The following is a 21,006-nucleotide window of genomic DNA, read 5'->3' as shown; positions in this document are numbered from 1 at the left end:
CCTCCCTATTTGGTAGAGCAAGCACCTACAGATAGGTACTGTGGCTACTGCCTTTCGACATATGCTGACTGACTAGCCTGTACATGCATGCTGACCAGCTATCTAATTGCTGACCTTCCTAATAGTTATAGCTAGTTAAGGGCATTCAAAGTAGTCAATGCCTCTTTTCTACCAGCCTCCATACTTCAAAATATTTGTATGGAAACTTTGTACCTTTGAAACCTCCACCTGTCCTAGGCAGTAACATTAATGAATAGCTTACATTGAGAATTTTGCCTGAGAATAACAGACAGGCTATTTGCCTCACTATTCCTTTCCTTATTTTCACATTCTATATTTATTTACTAAACTGTAACATAAATGTAAGTATCTTTCTAGCATGCAGGCTTACTCACCTATTTTGTCAGAATCTGTGTGAACCGCCTGAATAACAGAAGTTCTGAGAATCACTTCAACATCTGAAGCTATTTTAAGAAGCTAGTAAAAGGAGTAAGAAGAGAGGAACAAGAGAGTAATTTAAATTATATGTGACTATCTCTGAAGCTATTTTCCATACCAGACAACTATTCAAATAATAAAGTCATTCAGTTGTAATATTATATTCAGTTATAATATATAATAATATATATAATTATATAATAATAAAGTCACTCAGTTATTTATGAACAATGTATACATTGCTTTTGCCTTGGGGATCCTAGAATAATTTACAGATTGACATGTAAGTGACCTTGACATGGAGCACACAGTGAGGGAAACACTGGCCTAGTAACATACACGAGTACATACCTCTGTGTACCAAATTAAAACTGCAAATGAATAAGCTGAAATGCAACTACAAAACCAAGTAACTAGCTTCCAATGATCAAAGACAGTCACTCACACCTCAATAACCTTTGACTTCCCATAGTGAAAGGGCAATCTCATCCTTTCAACACTACTGCTCCTGAAATAAGGGGACAAAAACAAGGGCAAAACATGACAAGAATTAAGAATACCGAGGTTTCACAGCAGAACGGTGCAGAAACAAGGCACTTTCTAAAGACTACCTGAAGTATTAGTATTTGGCAAAAGGCCTGGAATTCCTTCTCTCCCTAAGAGGATAAGCTGCAGCACCCTTGCTAGCTTTGCTGAGCCATTAAGAGAAGTCTAATACTTGTTTGCATGATACCTGTGTCAGAAATAAATGGAATGGCTCAAGTGAGACATTTCAGGAGACACGCTCACACTAGGAAGTGGCACGTACCAACAGAAGTGTATCTTTGCAAAGGCTAGAGCTCAATACTTGCCATCTACACTGTACTTCTCATGCTCTTCCCTTTTAAGGGCTTCGAGCAGGTACCCTCCAGTTCCTTCTGCTGAAAGCACATTAGCACCCAGGCTGCATGCTCCTGAAGCACAGCTTCCTCTTCAGGCTTACCTTAATGGAATTCTGCTAGTTGGTCTGACACTTTACATAATGAGACAAATAACAGGTGCATTAGATTCAGCTATCACATTTCTCATTCTCATACTTGATCTCCTTATGTCACTGCAAGCTTGACATGTACAAGTACATACAGATACAAGTACTTGTTGTCATATTAGAATACACTGTAGTTTTCTATACTGGCTGGTCAATACTCCATTTTTTAGTTGCTGTCCAAAGCAGAACACTAACAGCACCACATTAATATAAGCAAGTGCTCAAACTTTCTCAAGTCCTATATAAAACTTCATTCACTTCCTCTGCAACCAAGTCTATTCAGTGTGTACATGTAATAAACGTGACAGCTTCTGTGATGTCCTAGGAGTGTGTAGCTGGAATAGAAGTCTACTATTTCTTTCACTGACACAGTTAATCAAATATCAACTAATCCATATTAAAAAGTCACATATGTGAAATTTGTAGGTTGCCTAGAAAACAAATACAGATTTCAGAATTGCAGCAAATATTTTTCCTGTACATCTATTAAAAAAAACAACTCTGAACACATAATTTAGCTGATAATTCAGTGGTAACACAAAGACTGAGTATTATTACAGGAGGCTGATAACAAGCTGAAATTCAGGAACTCCTAACTAAATGGTCAGAACTATTTATGTTACTGTTCAGTGGCTGGCATAAGGAAAAGGTTTTCATTTTATTTCTTCAAGGGACAGATGTAGGCACTTTCTTGCAACCAGTGCCCAGTGACAATGGGCAGTCTGATAAAAGGCTGAATGACGAGGACTAAGTTAATCACTCTGTAGGGATGTTAATAAATAAAATTATCTAAAATACAGAAGTTCTGTTTCAGTTCACAGTAACTTTCAGAAAAAATGACTCAGCAAAAAGTGTTAAGGCAACAACTGAGCAAACATACCTTAGTGAATTAACAGCATGCTCTACTTTTAATGCATGATGAGGAAAGAAGAAGCAAAAAATCCCTGTATTATAATTAATATATACTACAATCAATCCTAATAATTTTGCTGTTTTTTGCCTTCCACAAAGATGCTGAGCCACTTGTGATCTGTTAGTAACTGAGCAGATTGTTTAATTTCTCTGTTTGTTTCTGTTTGCCTAAACAATAGTAAGCAGGTAAATTTAAGTGACCACACTGCAGATAGGTAGCATGAGCAAAGCATAAAATAGTTACATGAAAATTTCAACTTCAAACATTTTCTCATAAAATTTTATCATAAACTTCAAAATAATCACATTGAACTATCAGAACACACTTTCTACTTACATATTTTTGTATGTACAAGATTCTGTAAGACAGTATTAATACCATTGGACTTGTTTATATGTTTATAAACAAAGATCCATGTAGAAGTCTTTCTAAACCAACACAGCTTTCGTGATGTCTCAATGTGTTTACAGTGGTTTAGAGATCCTTTAAGTAAAGAACTCATTTCTAAATATTCTTACATAAAGTGGAAAAAAACCCCAAGCAACAGAAAGCAATAAAATACCTCATTGATCTTCTCTTCAGATGTCTCGTCTCGGTTATTTCTGAATTCTTCATTTATCTTTTGTCTTGCAGCTAAATAAAGTAAACAAAAAACTAAAGAATTAACAAAAATTTTATTTCAAATTTGTCAATGCCCCAAAGTTAAGAATCTTAAGTTCTTTATGGCACATTCCTGAGACACTCTGATCAAAGTATTTCAAAGTAAGATCTCCATGTAATTCACATGATGTCACATTTTAAGTTGACTGGTATACTAATAAAATAAGATTCCCAATTTAGCATTCTGTATTGCATACACAAGGTACTAAAAAAGCAGGTTTAATTCCTTGAGGAAAAACCATACATACAGAATTAATTAATACATCTAACCATGCTCTGGCTGGACTGAAGAGAAGTTAAAAAACCAAAATACATGTATCTCCCAGGAAGATCAGGAACACTCAAAAAAGAGATGCTTCTCTTCCAAAATATGTGGGTGCTTGAATATGGGTGCTTTAATCTAAGGACCATTTTTCTGTTTCAAATTAAAGGGTATATGGTTAGGGACACACAAGTTTTCCCAATTATTACTTGAAAATTATGGGAGTAATTTGAGGAAAGATTATGTTAGGAATTATCCTTCTCTGTACTCCAAGAAGAAAGTTCCACAAAATATAGGTAAGCACACACCCCACAAAACAAGTATCTCACCTTCGAGGGCTTTGGTATCATTTTTGAAAACTTCTTGCCGTGTTCTGTGTAACAACTTAAAAAGCTTCAAAACCTGCCAATACAACATAAACAGAACTAACTTATTTGCTAGCAGGATTGTTAGTTAAAATGAAAATGTTTTGGTTGAAATTTCTTGTTCCTTCCATTCAGTACAGAATTTGATACAGAATCAATATCTAAGAGGCTTTACTTAAATTCCTGATTAAAACACTTGCAGCCAAAGCAGATGTGATGTCATCAAAATCTTAGACAGGTCTAGATATTTCAAATTACCCTAAGATGCTGGCACCACCATCCTAAATAATTATTGGGTAGGATGGGAATACAATCCTGAAAATACATGGGACACAAGCATTATTTATTGTGCCAATGTCAAATAAACACAACAGAACTGGAGTAACTCTAAAAGCCAAGTTACTTGAAGGAATTATCAAGATTACATCAGTGCATATTCTCTAGCTATTGAAAAACACAGAAAAAGAAATGGCTCAAGTATTCTCATGTAAACATCTTCTACATGTGGTGTAGCAGAACCAATACAAAGTCCTTCCCTTAAATACAACTGCCAGGTCAGTAAATGAACACTTCAATAAAAGCAAACACTCAAAAAGTTAGGATTTACAGTGTAGAGAAGACACCCCTGAATATGTATGAAAAGCAAACCCCTGGAGAATCACAGATCACAGTCATGTGGTTTTGGCTGATCATTCATACAGACTGCAATCAATTACAGAAATACTCAAATCCTTATGAGACTTTTTTGGTGTTCGCCAGACTGGAAAGAGTCTCTGACAAGCACCAGAAAAACATAACAACATGATAACAACATGCCTTTTGAAGATCCTTCTAGTAGTTCGTATCATTTTGGCATCTCTAGAGGGCACAATTCTAGGTACTTCATAATAACCTCAAATTGTTCTCTCACGATTAGTATTCCAAATATTTTTTAGAAGGACACAGAAGAAACACAGGGCTATAACTCAGGAAAAAAACCTAGCAAATGAAGAGAGTCATGTTGCCTTTAACTGCACCATTCCCTAGATGGATAAATCTGTGGAAAGTAAACTCACAGAATTACAACACAGCAAATAAACTTCGGGTTTTGCAGGTATTTTAATATCCTAAAATTTTTCTACCCCATAGTATATTTGACATCTTAGCAAATAGCAAAGTAACATTACAAATGATTTTATGTTAAACACATGTATGGCAAAACTTTAAGTTTTTTACGGTTATTTTGAACAATTTGATGAGCCACTTCCAGGCATCTTCCTACCCTTACAGCAGTCTATAGCTTCCTCACAAGGGGAGAAGGAGGGGCAGGCACCAATCTTCTCTCTGGTATCCAGTGACAGGATTCAAGAGAATGGCCTGAAGTTGTGTCAGGGGACACTGAGGCCACTCTGGAGAAGGCTCTTCACCCTAAGGGTGGCTGGGCACTGAACAGGCTCCCCAGGGAAGTGGTCACGGCAGCAGCCTGACAGAGCTCAGGAGGCTTTTGCACGACTCCCTCCGGCACGAGGTGTGACTCGTGAAGACGGTCCTCGATCATTTTTGTGGTTCCCTTCCAACCCAGGGTATTCTCTGGCTCAATTTCTGCAAACCCCTCCTGGAAACTTTTCACCACACCAGCCACAATGGTGAAAAGCTGTATTAGATGGTCTTGATCAAGATATATTAATGCAGACACCTCTGACCTCTACAGCCGCCTGCTTTAACGGAGAGCTCCGCGAATACCTGTTGACAGTACACCAAAACTAGGCTTCACGACTCTTCTGAAAGAGGTGCGGACAGGAAATTACACCGTAGTAATGAAAGGGCTTATTAATTCCTAGGTCCCTGTTTTTCCCTATCTCACTCTCACGAGACGTGCTTTTGATGTATTTTAACCTCTGCTTATCACATCCTCTCGCTTCCTTTTCCCGCAATGGCCTTTGCGTGCAAACCACTACTCTCTTTTACCTAGTTTTTTTATCCTTCTTGTCCTCAAAGTCTACGTCTTTTGGCTCTACAAAAGCTACAAAGCCGCAACCTCCCAGCACGGGCAGAATACTTGTGTACGTGTGTGTGTATGTGAATGTGTATGTATATGTGTGTGTGTGTGTGTGTGTGTGTGTGCCACTCGCCTGCTCGCGGCTCCCCATGGCGCCCGCCGCCGGCACCGTCCCGCCGCCGGAAGTGCCGCGCCGGAAGTCCCGGTCAGGGACGAGCCGCAAGCTCCCGCTCTGCTGCCGGTGCCGCCGCCAATGCTGTCCCCCGGGGGCCGCCCGCCGCCGCCGTTCCGAGCAGCCTCTGTGCCCCCGTCCCGCTGCCACCGCCGGCGGGGCTGGGGCGGCCTTCACAGACTCACAGAAGGGACTGCCGGCTCAGCCTGGAACGGGCCGCAGTGGCTCCTCTGGTCCAACCTCCCTGCTCAGAGCACACAGCACAGGACTGTATCCCGACAGTTCCATCCCCACTGGGGAAGACTTCACAACTTACCTGGACAATCTGCTCCTGTGCCCGCTCACCCGCACAGTAATGAAATTGTTCCTCGTGTTCACAGAAACTTCCTGTGCATCGGTTTCTGCCCACTGCCCCTTGTCCTGTTGCTGGGCACCACTGAGAAGAGCCTGGATCCTTCCTCTGACACCTTTCCTTCAGATAGTCATGGACATCGATGAGGTGCCCCGAGGGTGATCGCGCCCAGCTCCCACAGCCTCTCCTCGAAAGAGAGACACCCCAGTCCCATCTTCGCTGCCCTCCTCTGGACCCGCTCCAGGAGCTCCATGTGTCTCTTGTCCTGAGGAGCCCAGAACTGGACACAGCACTCCAGATGTGCCTCACCAGGGCTGAGCAGAGGGACAGGATCACCTCCGTTGATCTGCTAGCAATGCTCTTCCTCATGCACCCCAAGATCCCACTGGCCTTCTTGGCTATCCAAACAGTGCCAATCCTCGGTATGCCAAGGTCTGGCAGGAGGCTGCCACTGCCTGCAGGATGAGCTCAAGGGGGTCCACAGCAGGCAGGCAGGGCTGCCCACAGGCTCCTCAGTCCACTGGAGGGGTCAATGGCCCAGGGACCCCTGCCCTCCGAGGGGAGCCACAGTGGGGATGAGGCCCCGCTCCCTGCCCAGCACCCCCTGCTAGGGTGTGCACATCACTGCCCAGGGTAGCACAAAGACCAGGGTGTTTTACTCCTTCTTCTGAACAAAATTATAATTGTTTCAAATGGGTAACTGGACAGCCATCAATTTCTGTGAGACACCTAGAATGGCCAATAAATGATAATATTTGCTGCTCCTTCAAATCAGTTTTTATTCTGCCAGAATGTTTCCTTGCTCATGCAGTTAGAACAGCCAACGGCAGTTTGGAATCCTTCCTTATCTGGGGTGCCGTCTTCTTTCCCAGTCTATTTTTTCACCACTTCAGAAGAAAAGGTGTGGTTACAATTCCTTGTTTCTGTGCTTATCAGTAGTATCTCAGGACCTCTCAAGTTTCTAAGGTATTCAGCTGTACTTAGAAAAGGCCAGCTGCACTTTTCAAGGACACTTTTGGTTCCCAGGATCACAGCTGCCAAGCTGGCAGGCTTTTTTTTCTGCTGGTGTTATCCAACAGGCACTTTCTTGTGTTCAGTCATTTCCCCTCTCTAGTCAGGTCACTTTCTTGGCTGCTCATACCAAGTTCCCCACAGCCCTGGCTTGCCTTACTCACACCCTCACCAACCCAGCCTTGGCCTGGCCACATCATGGCCATGCTGGGTATGTCTATAAACCTGAATTGCCATTCACTTGAAAAACAAACAACCTTATAGTTCACTAGCACATCCTTCAGCATTAGCTAAAGGCAGCATAAGGATTTTCTATGTAATCAGCTCTACTGCTCACTACACCTCTAGCTTCAATACACAGTCTATTTAATTGTTTATCTGCAATTACATTGGAAGCTAATTGAAATATGGGAACACTAAACTTTTACTCAATAATTTTAATATTTTTATTATTAATACTTACTTGTAAGCATCTATTACTTATTTTTACTATGTAACTTCTAAAGAAACTTGATCTGTTAGCAGAAGTGATGTTTATTTTTCATTTATTTCCACAAATAATTATTGCAGATGTGAATGAATGAATGAATGAATGAATGAATGAATGAATCAGACCCTTTGAAAAGAGGATTTAATTAATTGTTTTATTCAAAATAATATAAAAGTTGCTGTTTACATGGTGAGACAAAAATATATGCTAAAGTCAACTATATGAAAAAAGATGTTTTTGCTTTTTCAGAAAAACTTCTAAACTTGTCTCTTTATGTCTTGTCTTAACATAAAAATATACTTTCTGACTAACTCCACAGCAGCATTTGATCAAATTAATAATATATTTGCTGAATAACCTTGGTTAGACAACAATATAATTCAAAGAAATTTGTCCCTGAAGTACTTCTTTTAATTGTCATAAAGCTCCAATACCATCTGTAGGACATATACATGTCAAAATATCTTCATCCAGACAGAACATCATCTAAGGAAGAGAATAAAATTTCATTGTCTAATGTGCTTTACCAGATTTTTTTTCAGGGTATTTAATGATAAACTATTTCAGAGTTACTACCAGAAATATATGACAAATTCTGCTCTTTTTCTAACATGTTCAGGTAATCAGCTGCAGAAACCATATTAGCTTTAAGCCACTTAGTAATTATTCCCTGCCTCCCTCCAAAATGCTTTCCTGTAACATTTTAGTCTAGAGACAAAGGTATATAAATGTCTCTATTAATACCCTCCTAGACAAATCTAAAAGGAAATCAATCTATTTTATTTATAAAGTTTAGAAAATCATAGAATCTGGAATGGTCTGGGTTGGAAGGGACATTAAAGGTTATCTAGTTCCAATGTCCCTACAATAGGCAGGGACACCTTTCACTAGACCAGGTTGCTCAGAGCTCCATCCAGCCTGGCCTTGAACAATTCCAGGGACTGGGCATCCACAACTTCTCTGGGCAGCCTGTTCCAGTGCTTCACCATGCTCACAGTAAAGAATTTCTTCCTCACGTTCAATTTAAACCTCCAATCTTGCAGTTTAAAGCCATTCCTCCTTGTCCTGTCATTACATGCCCTCGTAAAAAATCTTCCCCCATCTTTATTGTAGGCTGCCTTCAGGTACTTCAAAGCTGCAATTAGGTCATTCTGAAGTCTTTTCAAGGGTGAACAATTCCAATTCTCTCAGCCTGTCCTCATAGAAAAGGTGCTCTGTCACTCTGATCATTTTTGTGGCCTCCTCTGGACTCTTTCCAACAGGTCCATGTCCTCCCTGTGCTGGGAGCCCAGAGCTGGATGCAGGGTTCCAGGTGGGCTCTCACCAGAGCAGAGCAGAGCAGAGGGGCAGAATCCCCTCCCTCCCCTGCTGCCCACGCTGCTTTGGCTGCAGCCCAGGACACGTTTGGCTTTCTGGGCTGGGAGTGCCCCTGGCTGGGTCATGTCCAGCCTCTCACCCACCAGCACCCCCAAATCCTTCTCCCCAGGGCTGCTCTTCATCTCCCAGCCTGTGTTGATAGCAGGAGTGGCCCTGACCCAGGTGCAGGACCTCGTACTTGGTCTTGTTAAACTGCATGAAAATGAAGCTTTGTTGTTACTCCTCAAGTTTGTGTTGTTTTTTGCCCCTGCTTTTTCATTTCTCCTATTTAATGACTGATGTCATAGATATATAAAAAAACCACTTACAACTAGATGTATAGCTGTGTAACTTTGTGTTGCCCTCTGTGAATTATTGCTTGGCCATATTGATTAGTTTGTTTCATGGTTGGCACGTCAAACTAACTACCCCTCTGCAGGATCGTGATTTCAGGAGCACCAAACACCTGCAAACTTTGGTGGAAAAGCTAACGCAGCCCAGCCTGGTGCAGTCTGCAGGAGCTGTCCCAAGAAATCACACAGATATTTGCGCTGGATTTGATAAGCAATACTTCTGCCCACAACAGCCTCTCCCGGGACTACGCTGCCACTGCAGAGTCACTTTGCACTTGGCAGCGTTGATCCCTGCGCGGAGCCTGCCATAGCTCCTCCCCCCAGGATCCCTCCGCGATTCCCGGCTCAGCGAGGGCGCGCCAGCGCGGTGGGCGTGGACCAGCGGGACAATGACAAGCGAAACCGCCAATCAGACGGGCGGGAACGGCCAGCTGCCGGCGTTGGCCCAATGAACGCCGGGGGCGTGGCCGCGGAGGAAGGCGGGGCTGAGGGCCGGCGGGAGCGCCGCGAGAGCTGCCGCCATGGCTGACGAGATCAGCAAGGCGCAGGCGGCGCGTCCCGGCGGGGACACCATCTTCGGGAAGATCATCCGCAAGGAGATCCCCGCCAACATCATCTACGAGGACGAGCAGGTGCGGGCTGTGCAGGGGCCGGGGGCGCCGCGGAGGCGCTCGGGAGAGCGGCGAGGCGGGCGGTGCGCCCCCGCGCCTCCCTGCACCGTCCCTGGAGCTGCATCCGGCTCCTTGCCAAGGGTCGAGGGTTCTCGCAGCTGGTGTGGGAGGGTAGTCGTGAAACCTTTACCGCTTCCAGGCAGCCTTCCTGCGGCTTCCGAGCAGAGCACCCCAGCTGGCTGCTGGTGCAGGTCCCGATGTGCCTCTCAATAGCCTTACAGAGGTTATGCAGCTCTGCCTGCTGGGCTTTGGCGGTGAACCTCCGAGAGGGATTCTGGTGCATCACAGCATGTTCGGGCCGAAATTAAATAATTACCTTTAGATGAAATGCAGTGGTTATTCCCACAGTGTAAACTAACTAGTACTTAGTATAAGATCTCCTGCACTCTTTTCCCCCGTCTTTCAGACTGAAATACAGGAGCTCTATTAAAAGGGACTTTTGCTTTTGAAATAAGGGATTATTCTCAGTGTACAATACACACTCTCTAAGGATGCAGTTTGTCAGATTTATGTGCTTAAAAATCATGCATAGCTTGAAACTGTTTCCTTAATAGATGGCAGAATTGTTGCAGTTGCCATATGCTCTGAAGAATATTGGAAATGTTGACTGATTTCTGAAAGTCATGCTTATATTACTGCTCTGTGTTTATGTGAAGGTGTGTGTTCTTTATTTACCCGAGTCAAACCTCTCTGAGTTTTTTCTTCAGCTGCGGTGGCTGCAGCAGAGTAAGCTGGGCACTGCTTGATTTAGGAATCAAGCCATTGACTTTGCTGAGCCCACTTTGACAGCTGTTTGTGTGGAGTATTTTCTGGAAGAGTCATTACCTACAGTGCATCACTTGATTTTTTACTTCAAAGTGCACAGAAATGTAGAATTTCTAGGTTTCAGTTGACTGGTGGGTGATCTTGATTTTATTTTGTTGGCTTTAAGGAGGTCTTTTTAGAGGTGGCTGAAAATGTTAAAAGGAGAAGGGTAAGGAAGGCCTTTAATCAATAATTGACCTTCAGAGAAAGGGAAATACTGAAAAGTACAAAGTCTCTGTAGAATTATGCCTTATCACTGTTTTTCCAGTTGAATCTAAACTTCCTGAAATGAAGTTTGGTTTCCCACGCACTCATGAATTTCTGTGACTGTGCTTTTCCCTTAATGCTACTTCTGCTTTCTGTACCATTGAAAACTATTTACTTCCAATCTTTTGCTCTTTAAATTCTTTGATGCGTTTTGGCCATTTGCAGTCTTCCTCTATGAGACTACATATAATAAGAAAGCTGCTTACAAAATGGTCAGCTCTAAGTATGATTTATTTAATTGGGTGCAAATTAGTTTTATTCATCAATTATATACTTACCGCCCTTCCCTGTTTGGAAGAAATGAGCAGTTCATCAGAGATTCAAAACTGGGCATTATCTTCTTAAAGATACCTTAAAACCAGATAGATTTGATGTATAAAAGATATGTTGTGTAGAAGATTGATTCAAGTTGAGTTTGGGCTTTTCACCAACTTTACTTTTGACAAAAGCCACATTTCTTCTCATACTAAAAAACCAGTATAGTTGCAAAGAAGATTAACTTTATTGATTCACAAAGAAAAGTATCTAGGAAATAAGCATTTTGAAGAATCTAGGTGTGTGTTTTTAAGTATCCACTGTCTGTAACATAACCAGTCACTGCCAGGTGTTATGCTGTTGAACGTGATGGGTAAGTCAGAGATATCCTTGGACTAATGGTTGCAGAGTGCTTCCTGTGCATCTGCACAATTGTTGAGGTTCCAGTTGCAAGTCCTAGTCCTCTGGTTGGCCATTTTGTACAAAGAGACACAGCTTCATTTTCTTTTGCCTATTGGCAGTTCCTAATTTGATATTTAGGTGATGCATGCAATGTATGATTGGTTGTAATTTTGGTATTTAGTCAAGATTCAGCTAGTCATTACAGACAGATATTTGTATTTCAGAAGTGATGCCTTTCTCTCAATTTGAGTATGTCTGAAGCAAAGCTGGTGTTAATGCATTGCTCTGAAATACTTGGTGCTGTTGAGAACAGAAGATTAGTATGGTCTCAATCACATAACTTCAGGATCTTTGGTATTGCCTTGCTGTCTTTGATGAAGGAAATATTCAGGCATAACTGGAAGATGATTAGCAGCTCTTTGCCATTTTATTAAACATGGTGTTAATTAAAAAAAATAAGTATAAATGTACTTTTTATAGGCATGCATGCCAACAGCTTTACTAGTTGTTATGCGTATGTTGCAATAGTAAATCTTGAACCTGATTGTATATTGCTTTGCTGAGAAGTCTGTAGCTTTTAAACAGTACTTTACAAAGCAGTGATTTTTTTTTCAACAGATCTTGGTAAGTAGTGTTTTGTATTTAGAAATTAAAGGATTTAAAATAATATATAATTCAAGAAAATTTAACATCTCTGTGTATGTTTGGGATATCTGATAATCTGCTGAAGTATGTATTTAGTGGGGCATATTGATTTACTGAAACTCTTACCTTTCTCCAAAAGAAATTATATTTTATCTGTTTCCTGTTCCTCCAGTGCCTCGCGTTCCATGATATTTCACCCCAAGCTCCAACACATTTCTTAGTGATTCCTAAGAAGCCAATTGTCAGATTGTCTGAAGCAGATGATTCTGATGAATCTGTAAGTACTCTAAAGGTTTTCTGTACACCAAACTGTGCTTCTCATTATTTCATAATATCCCTTTTCCTCTTGATATTTCAAACAGGCAGAGTAGTTTTCTGATACTCTAATGCTTGTCCTCTAGCTTAAAAGATAATGGAGTTAAGGTTTTTCAGTAAAATCAGCAAAATATATCCGTGTGTGTATTTTCCATGCAAAATGAATTGGAATTTGTTATCTTATAATCCTGATGTCTGTTTTCATTGTTTGCATGCAATAGTACTTACTCTAATATAGACTTGGGGGTTTTTAGCAGGTCAGAGGTGAAGAAAAAGGTTAGCTGAGAGGTGCTGAATATTTCATTTTATAACTAAAAACATCAAGCTCAAAGATTTTATAAACTTTACGTGGTAAGATAAAGTTTCTTTTTCACCAGAAGGATATATGTTGTCAGAAGAAGTAGTGGGGGCTTTAACCATGAAGTAAATTTAGCTTCTGTGACACTTTTGTAGTCTGTTACAGCCTGGCTTGAAAAAGATCAATAGTTCTATTTTCCCCATATATTAAGCATAGGCAGTCTTTATAGTTTTTCTTGGAAAGTGTCAGTTGCAGGCAGGCAACAATTTGAAGAGCAGTGGCTGAATTTCTGAAAATTAACTTACTGGCTTATTGGTTCTCTGCTCTCATTCCTTCCCTTCCCACCCTTTCCCCTTTTTTGTGTGTTTTCTGTTGGTTGTTTTTTTCTTTTTTTTTTTTTTTTTTTCTTTCTCCTCTAGCTTCTCGGGCATTTAATGATTGTTGGCAAGAAGTGTGCTGCTAAGCTGGGCCTGACCAATGGATTCCGGATGGTTGTGAATGAAGGGCCTGAGGGTGGGCAGTCTGTCTATCACGTACATCTCCATGTTCTGGGTGGTCGCCAGTTGGGCTGGCCTCCTGGCTAAGATTTGTACACCACAGGAGTTAACTGCATGCGTACAAGTTACCACCAAATAGATTTAATATGTTGTCCATCAGTCTAGCCACTGTTAGTGTATTATTTTTTTTAATGTGTGTCTACACAGGGTAATAAGTGCTCTGAACAACATTCGCACAATAAAGATTAAGCATGTGGGAATCATCTCTGTCTGGTGTACCTTACTGATGGAAACACTTCTGAAGTTGAAATTATGTTCTCTGGAGTTTAAAGCACAAAACATATTTCAGTCTGCTAACAAGTCTACTGTAGGTACTGATTTGCCAAGGCATTCAAAATCTAAAGGTGCAAACACTTATCAGACTTTCATGTCTTCTGGGAACAAATCTAAGCTTTTAGAACGTGGTATGTAAATATTTGTAAAGCCAGCGTAGGCTGCTGCTGGAACTTCTAAAATGTGACATTCCAAACACGCTGTTCAAGGGCTGTGTCAGTGCAGTATGTTGGGAACAGACATTCTAAGGCTCCATTTTTCCACTGAGAATTAAAACAATAGTCTTAACGGCAGCTGCTATAGCTCAGTAGCACATGGGTGATTTTGATCAAATTGAGGACTTGAAATTAAAATACTGAACTGTTTGAAGATATTCAAGGCCATTTCTTGGCATGTAAGCAGCATGATGTAGTATGCATATATATATCTTTTAGATTTCAGATTTCAGTGAGCAAATCTTTCAGTTAATAGTACTTTCTCTGTTGCTGCATACAGTTGTTCATGAATGCCAAGGGGAATGGAACACTGCTGTTTGACCAGCTGTGGGTTTTGCTGCCTGCCTGCACAGCCTCCCTGAGGAGCCCAGGTTGGGCTGAGCGGCAGGACAGTAATCGCAGTGACACTCTGGGATACATATTTGGTGCAAACACTCCCAGGAATGTCACCCAGTGTAGGCTCCAGGCTCTAACATGAGTTTGGAGTGACTTCTATGATTTTATCTTTGTTTTGTGCCACTCCGAAAAGCCGAATTGCTATATAAAAATTCATTTTTTGCCAGAACTTCCCAGTCCTCAAGGCTCATAAGGAGCCACAGAAAGAAACCCCATCCAAACATCACCTCCATTCTCCAAATTGAGAATGCACTTGCAAAATTGTTGGAGGGGTGTCTTTTGGAATCAGCCATTTGTTCACTGGCAGATTCAAACATGTTGAAAAGGGCTTTTCTGGCCTTGAGTGTTTCAGACTGATGGTGTCAAACCTGATGTGCTGCCCAGAGTTTCCCAAACATTTCCCTTGGTTGAAACATCAACAAAACCACCCCATTGCCCAAGGCAATCAGTGAGAAGATGAGGCACAAGTGTAACACTTGATCAAACTGCAGGCCTCATTCCCTGTGGGAATCTGAAATGCAACATCTCCCTTTCCTGAAATGGAAGGACGACAACTCAAGTCCCAAAAGAAACCCAAGTCCCAGAGTCCTCTTTTTGCATGTAGAACCAAGAGATGTCCGCTGTCTTGACACCTGCTCATGTCTGCATGCTGACTTCTCTGCTTCTGGAGTCAGGACCTGCTCTCCTCTGAACTCGACAAGATCTCGCGCATCATGCTGACACCCACTTTCAACCCCTGTGAAAACACAAACACAACCCTTGCCCAAAATTATTAATTTGAATGGTTTTTTCAATTTGATCTGTCCAGTGTCTGGGATTCTCCTCACGTTTCACTTGATGATCAGTGAAGTGGGCCCTACAAAAGAACTATTTCAAAATATTAAAATACACAAAATCTCCAGCCTCATTCCAGCCTTATTTCAGGCACTTCTTCACCTTTTTCTCCTTCCTTTTTGAAACAGAAAAGTTGAAAAATATAAAACATAATATAAAATAAGACAAAAGACCTCAATGATAAAATGCATAAAACTTATCAAAACCGACAATTCAAGAAGGTTCAAAAGAAAGAGATTCTAAATAAAATATGTAAAATTGAACAGAGTACAATCATTAGAAACATTGTGTCAGCACTTCAGAGGCTGCAAACAGATGAAACATTTGTTTCCAGTGAAAATCCTTGGCATCTTTTCCCGGGCAAGGATGTCAAGTTTCACCTCAACGCTGCATCAGCTGCTATATCTGTAGGATCGAATCGGTAGGTCAAAATGACCTGCATATTATTCATTTTTGTACAGAAACCTCTGGATTTTGCTGGCAAACTCACCTGTCCAAGTTAAAATCAGGGCCTGGCCAGGACCCAAACTTGAAACTGGAGTGATATCCCCTAACATATTAACTAAAACAAAGCTTGTACCAACAATACATATATGATACTTAAAACATAACAACCTATCATAACACTTTCACATAAAATAAACACTTGAAGTTCAAGATGATAAATAGATCAGATGACATAAGGATTCATTTTCCTTGAGACTTCTTTGAGGGGAAAAGGATGTCAATTGGAAGAAATCATAAGATCAACAGTTGACAAAAGACTGTCAAAATGTTTCAGGCATCTCCCTCTGAGATCTTCTGAAAAACATTTGAGAATGAGAAGAAATAGAAATGCAATTATTCCACTCACAAGAGATATAAAAACAAACCAGAAGGTCCAACTAGAAAAATGCACAATACAGTTAAAAAACAAAATGAGACTTTAAAATGGCATGCAACCTGTATAAGATTGCATAAAAGATAATAAAACATACGAAAATTTGCTGTGAAAAAACAAAGCACAAGGCTTCACCTAATAATATGATAAAATTTCTTAACAATAACATTAATAAAACACCTAAATAGTTAAAAAATAAAAGAAAGGATTTGAAAACAACAAATTATACAAAGAAATGTGTCATTACACAAAGAAATAACAGACTATAAAAACTGACTATTAAACAATGAAATCAATCTCAGAAAACCCAAAACGAATTCCTTTAAAACTCTTATATATTGATAAACTTATAATAAAACACAAAAGACTGAAACAAAACCAAGGATCCAACAAAACTGTGTCTTCTCATTAAAGCAATGTTCATCAATGTTTCATGACCTCCTTTTCAGTCAAAATCCTCCCATCCTTAAAGAAAAACAACTAAACTTTTTTGCTAAATAAACTTGATCTTTGAAAAACTTAAAAATTTTTTTGAATCAAACAGTACTTAAACTCAATATATAAAAAAATTTTGTAAAAAATTCCTAAATTATATTAACTTTATAAAATCCATATGTATCAAATAAATAATATAAATTCATTATCAATTAAACTTTTATAAAATTTAACTTCTTCAGGGCCCAAACCTAAAATAAAACTTGAAGTGATATACTCTAATTAAAAAATACTTAACTTAAACTCAAACCAAACTATATAAAAATCAATCCCATCATTAATAAAATGTTAAAATACAACCTAACTTAAACCTTAATAAATTACTAAAAATTCATGCTATTTAATTTTCTATTCCAATTTTCATTATGATAAGATGTCCCCATTGTGTATCCCACACAATGATGATCTGTCACACAACAAAGGAACGAGTGATTGTGATTCTTTCTTCTGGTCCTCTTCCACAATCTTCATGTGTCTTCTGTAAAGATGTTTCGTTGAAACAGTATTTGAAGTGCTGCGAGAAATCTTACATCCCAAACTTGGAGGATCCTTTCAAGCTGCTCTCCCCAGATGTTTGCCTGAATTGATGCAGTGTGTTGAAGTGTATCGTTTTTGCTGCAGGCCCTTACCATTTCTTCCAATGAGGGTTGACCAGCCAGTGTGCTGATGATTTGTCTGCATTTTTTGTTGGCATTTGCAAATGCAAGACTCTGAATCAAGTGTGGTTTTGCTGTTTCTTCATTCACTTGCCTGTTCACTGCCTGTGTGAGATGCTCAAGGAATGAAATAAAAGGTTCTGAAGGTCCTTGTCTGATCCCTGTGCAGATGTTTTCAGGTGTTCCTGCTGATGGAGTTTGTAAAATTGCATTGCATGCTGCATTCTTGATGCCAATCAACACATCACATGGTAGCTCTTTAATCTGTTGTCCTGTATTATCATTTGGTCCCAGGGGTTCACCTGCCATCTGCACTATGGAGATGGCTGCATTTGGTCCTCCCTGATATCTGTTTTTGAGCTCCTCAAGAGCCCTCCTCCACCTCGCTTCCCATATAAAAATCTGTGATTCGGTGAAAATCACTGAATCGAGGTATTTGAGATCGTGTGGTGTAAAATCATATATTTCAAATGTACCCTTTAATAACTGTTTAAAATATTTAGAATCCAATCCATCTTCTTGCAGTACTGTTTTTAAGTCTCTCACAACTTCATAGTCCAGTCTTTCCCATCTCGTGATTGCAGTGGACTACAAGTCAATGGTAATATGATGCTGTCCATGTTCACCATATCAACCTTTTTGTCTTTCAATGCTCTCTTTCTGATTTCTGCCCAGTCTGTGACACCAGACACTTGTGCAAATTGTTATCTTGATAAATCCTCTGTCATCCCAGAGTTCGCTGACATTTCTGGCCTTTTCACACCTTGCCAAGATGTGGTTCTTTCATCTTGGAGGGCTACTGAAGTTCTTAGCCTTTCTGCACCTTGCCAAGATGTGCCCTCTCTGTTCCCAAGGGGTATTGACACTTCAGGTATCTTTTTCCTTCCTGGATGATGAATGGAAATCCACATTGGCATTTCTTCTCCTCCTGGCTGAGGAAGGGGAAGCTGCCTTCCCTGCACAGTCCCTGTGCAGCACAGTCAGGGGAAACCACGGCCGAAATCGCTGTCTGTCCAGCAGGTAGCCTGGGTGCTGCTGAAGAAGGAATATTTACAGATGATATGGGAAAGGTGTGGCTACCTTCTGCTGGAAGGAACGAACAATTGGGAAAAATGCATTGCCAAATGCAAACACAGTTCCAGAGCACAGCCTGTTAATTGGAGGAAAGGTTGTAAGAAAAAGTCTCTTGTAAATGGAAAAGATTCCGGTGGAATCTCAGATGCCACAGGTTGTTGTTGCTCTTGAGAAGAAATGTCATGAGTTCTGTTGTCTTTCCGTTGGTGTTCTTCTTGAAACTGTGGCAGATGAGTGTCTCTGGAAATCTGTTCATTATTAATGAAAAGCCGTTGCGATTTGGCCGTTCTGCCACTGGATGACGCTGTCGCCACACCTGCCGAGTGCGGCTGCTGACCAGGTCGTGTCGACCTAACTGAAGGGTCTGGGGTTGGTGTTAGAAACATTGGAGAAGTTTGGAGAAGGCCTTGAGTTGCACTGGTTTCAAAAGACAACTGACTGAAACTCATTTCGAGGTGAATGTTGAGGTCCAATCGCTCAGCGTTGCCGCAGGACATTTGATGCAATGCGTGTGCTTGTAAAAAGTTGTTTGCTTTGGCTGCTGTGGTTTCTGGGCACTGCTGTGTATTGTTAATTTTTGGACGCGCACTGCAGTTGTACCATGCATTTGCAGGCTCACCGATGCCGCGGAAAAATTCCGGCACCGCTGTTCTGCCGCTGCCACAATGCAGCTCCGTTATTGCTTGCCCGCCACTGCTGAAATGGGAAATGGGCGGTGCGTTGCTCGCACTTGCTGTGGAGGGGCGGTGACCAAAGGGAATCCCTGCCTTGGCTCTGTTCAGCCCGTCTGCACTGGCATGGGGGTGTGCAGAGGAATGTCTCTGGTGCAGTCACGCCCCTCTCCCGCTTCTGCTTCCCTTGGCATGGCTGCGCCTCTTTCTTGCTCGCCCCCTCCCCGCTCACGCCCGGTGTCTGCTGTGCCTAGCCCGCGCCCGGGATTTGCCTCTCCGAAACCAGCGCCCACACTCCCAGCCCCTTCCGCGTTCGCCATAACTCTCGCAAATGCATGGCAGTCTGGATTCGCCCCCTCTCTGTCTGCGTCGCCATGGGGATGTGGGAAGGAACGCCCTCGCCTTCACCGCGCCCCGCCCGCAGCGGCTCTGGCGCGGCCGCGCCCTCGGGAACGCCTTCTTCCTTCCCGCAGCCGGCCCTCGCGCCGCCCCGGTCCCGTTCTGGGCCGCTCCCTTCGGGCTCCATGGCAACGCCGGCACCCGGCGCGGTTCCGCGCTCCGCTGACGCCATCAGCGCGCGCTCGCTGTGTTCCGCCGCTGCCGCCGTGACCGTGGCCGCGCGCCGCGTCCGGCCCGGCCCGGCGCCGCCCGGGTCTGCCCCCGGGGCCGCGCAGTGTCCGGACGGCTGGCTGGCGTCCGCCGCCCCCTCCGACGCCAGCGCGGCTCCCGCGGCCATGCCCGCCTTGACTGTGCCTGCGGCCCCGCTCGCGGTTCCGTTTTCGCTTTCCCGTGCGCCCTCCGGGCCTCCCCGCGGCTGTGGCCCCGGCCTCTTCGGTGGCTCCGGCCCCTCCTGCCGCCCCAGACCCCGCGCCCGCCACTACGGACGCTGCCGCGCGCTTTTCCGCCGCGGCTCCACGCACCCTCGCGGTCTCCCCGGCCGGCCCCGCAGTGTCCCCGCGGTGCCGCGGCCCCCGGAAAGGCAGCTCCCGCCCTTCCCCCGCGACCCCCGGGGCTACAGAGCCCGCCTGCACCCCTCTTGTTCCCGGCGCTGTCTCTGCCCCCTCTGCCGCCTCTCCGCCTGTTTCCCTGTGAAGGGGGGTGAAAGGTGTTCTGCCGCCAGGATAAAGTTTCTCGTTGGTCTTTGCAAATCAGGCAAACGTGCCACAAAAAGCATCAGGGTGTGGAGTCCCAGTGGGTGGTGGGTGACCATTCCCCCCGCCCTCTTTTTGACGGGGTTAATTCCGCCCCCCCTTTCTTGGTAGGGCCCCCACCGTCCGCCCTTGGCTAGACGGTACCCCTTCCCCCTCTGCCCCGGGGGAGTAGCAGCTGGCCGCTGTCGTGGTTCCCTGTAAGGTTGCCTCCAACATAATATTTGCTGCATCTTGAAGCTTCAAGGTCGTTTTTATCTTCTGGGGATAAGTGTTCTTGATTTTGACCGGTCTTACTGAAATGAACAGGGCTAATGCCTTTATTAATGTTCAGCTCTTTATTAAAAAGATCAGCTGGGCAGGGGGCCTGACATGGAGCTCGTTCCAGCTGTTGTACCTTTCCCACGAAGCCTGAAGTCTAGAGCAGCAGTTGTCTTCTCTTCTTTCCTTGTGGCACACTGGTAGTCGAAGAGTGAGGAGGCGTGCCGTGTCTGTTGCTGAAGTCCAGGAAAAAAGCTGTCCCCTCTCCTTCCCTTATGGCAGCACCTGGAAGTTTTCACTCGGCTTCCCGCAGCCTACTCTAGTCTAGTCTTTTGTACGTGATGGTGACGGGCAAAAGTCGACCAGGGGATGTGTTTCCCTCTTCCTCAGCTACAGCATCTGTCTAGCCCCCTCTACTATATTGAGTTCTTTATTTAGGGGTGCCTTTATCCCCTCAAAACACTCCCATGACCCCAAGGGGTTTTTTTAATTTGCATTTTAGTCCCAGAATG

The 21,006-nt window shown here is 42.9% G+C and overlaps 2 protein-coding genes across 3 annotated transcripts in view; one reads left to right on the top strand and one right to left on the bottom strand.

The window, feature by feature from the left end:
• LYRM7 (LYR motif containing 7) overlaps window positions 1-5,828 on the bottom strand; it is a 31,983-nt gene extending 26,155 nt beyond the window's left edge. For both annotated transcript variants that reach the window (XM_053932820.1, XM_053932819.1), the window contains exons 1-4: window positions 5,777-5,828; window positions 3,630-3,702; window positions 2,941-3,011; window positions 396-477 (exon numbers count right to left, since the gene is read on the bottom strand). In XM_053932820.1, the coding sequence (XP_053788795.1) occupies window positions 396-477; window positions 2,941-3,011; window positions 3,630-3,702; window positions 5,777-5,794 (244 nt within the window). In that variant the 5' untranslated portion in view covers window positions 5,795-5,828. The remainder of the gene's footprint in view (window positions 1-395; window positions 478-2,940; window positions 3,012-3,629; window positions 3,703-5,776) is intronic.
• Window positions 5,829-9,845: 4,017 nt separating this feature from the next.
• On the top strand, window positions 9,846-13,794 carry HINT1 (histidine triad nucleotide binding protein 1). The gene is made up of 3 exons (XM_053932153.1): window positions 9,846-10,009; window positions 12,594-12,698; window positions 13,454-13,794. Exons 1-3 carry the CDS (start codon window positions 9,899-9,901, stop codon window positions 13,616-13,618), a joined length of 381 nt encoding a protein of 126 aa, XP_053788128.1. The 5' UTR covers window positions 9,846-9,898; the 3' UTR covers window positions 13,619-13,794.
• The last annotated feature ends 7,212 nt before the right edge of the window (window positions 13,795-21,006 follow it).

Source organism: Vidua chalybeata, chromosome Z (assembly GCF_026979565.1).
Source record: "Vidua chalybeata isolate OUT-0048 chromosome Z, bVidCha1 merged haplotype, whole genome shotgun sequence".
NCBI classification, from domain to species: Eukaryota; Metazoa; Chordata; class Aves; order Passeriformes; family Viduidae; genus Vidua; species Vidua chalybeata.
Note: the sequence above shows the minus strand (reverse complement) of the source record. Positions and strands in the feature narration are given on the sequence as shown.

Bases quoted from the DNA above. Each gene is read 5' to 3' on its own strand.
- HINT1 (XM_053932153.1), top strand. From the start codon at position 9,899: ATGGCTGACGAGATCAGCAAGGCGCAGGCGGCGCGTCCCGGCGGGGAC. The intron at 10,010-12,593 runs GTGCGGGCTGTG...CTGTTCCTCCAG, and splicing joins TCATCTACGAGGACGAGCAG to TGCCTCGCGTTCCATGATAT. The intron at 12,699-13,453 runs GTAAGTACTCTA...TTTCTCCTCTAG, and splicing joins CAGATGATTCTGATGAATCT to CTTCTCGGGCATTTAATGAT.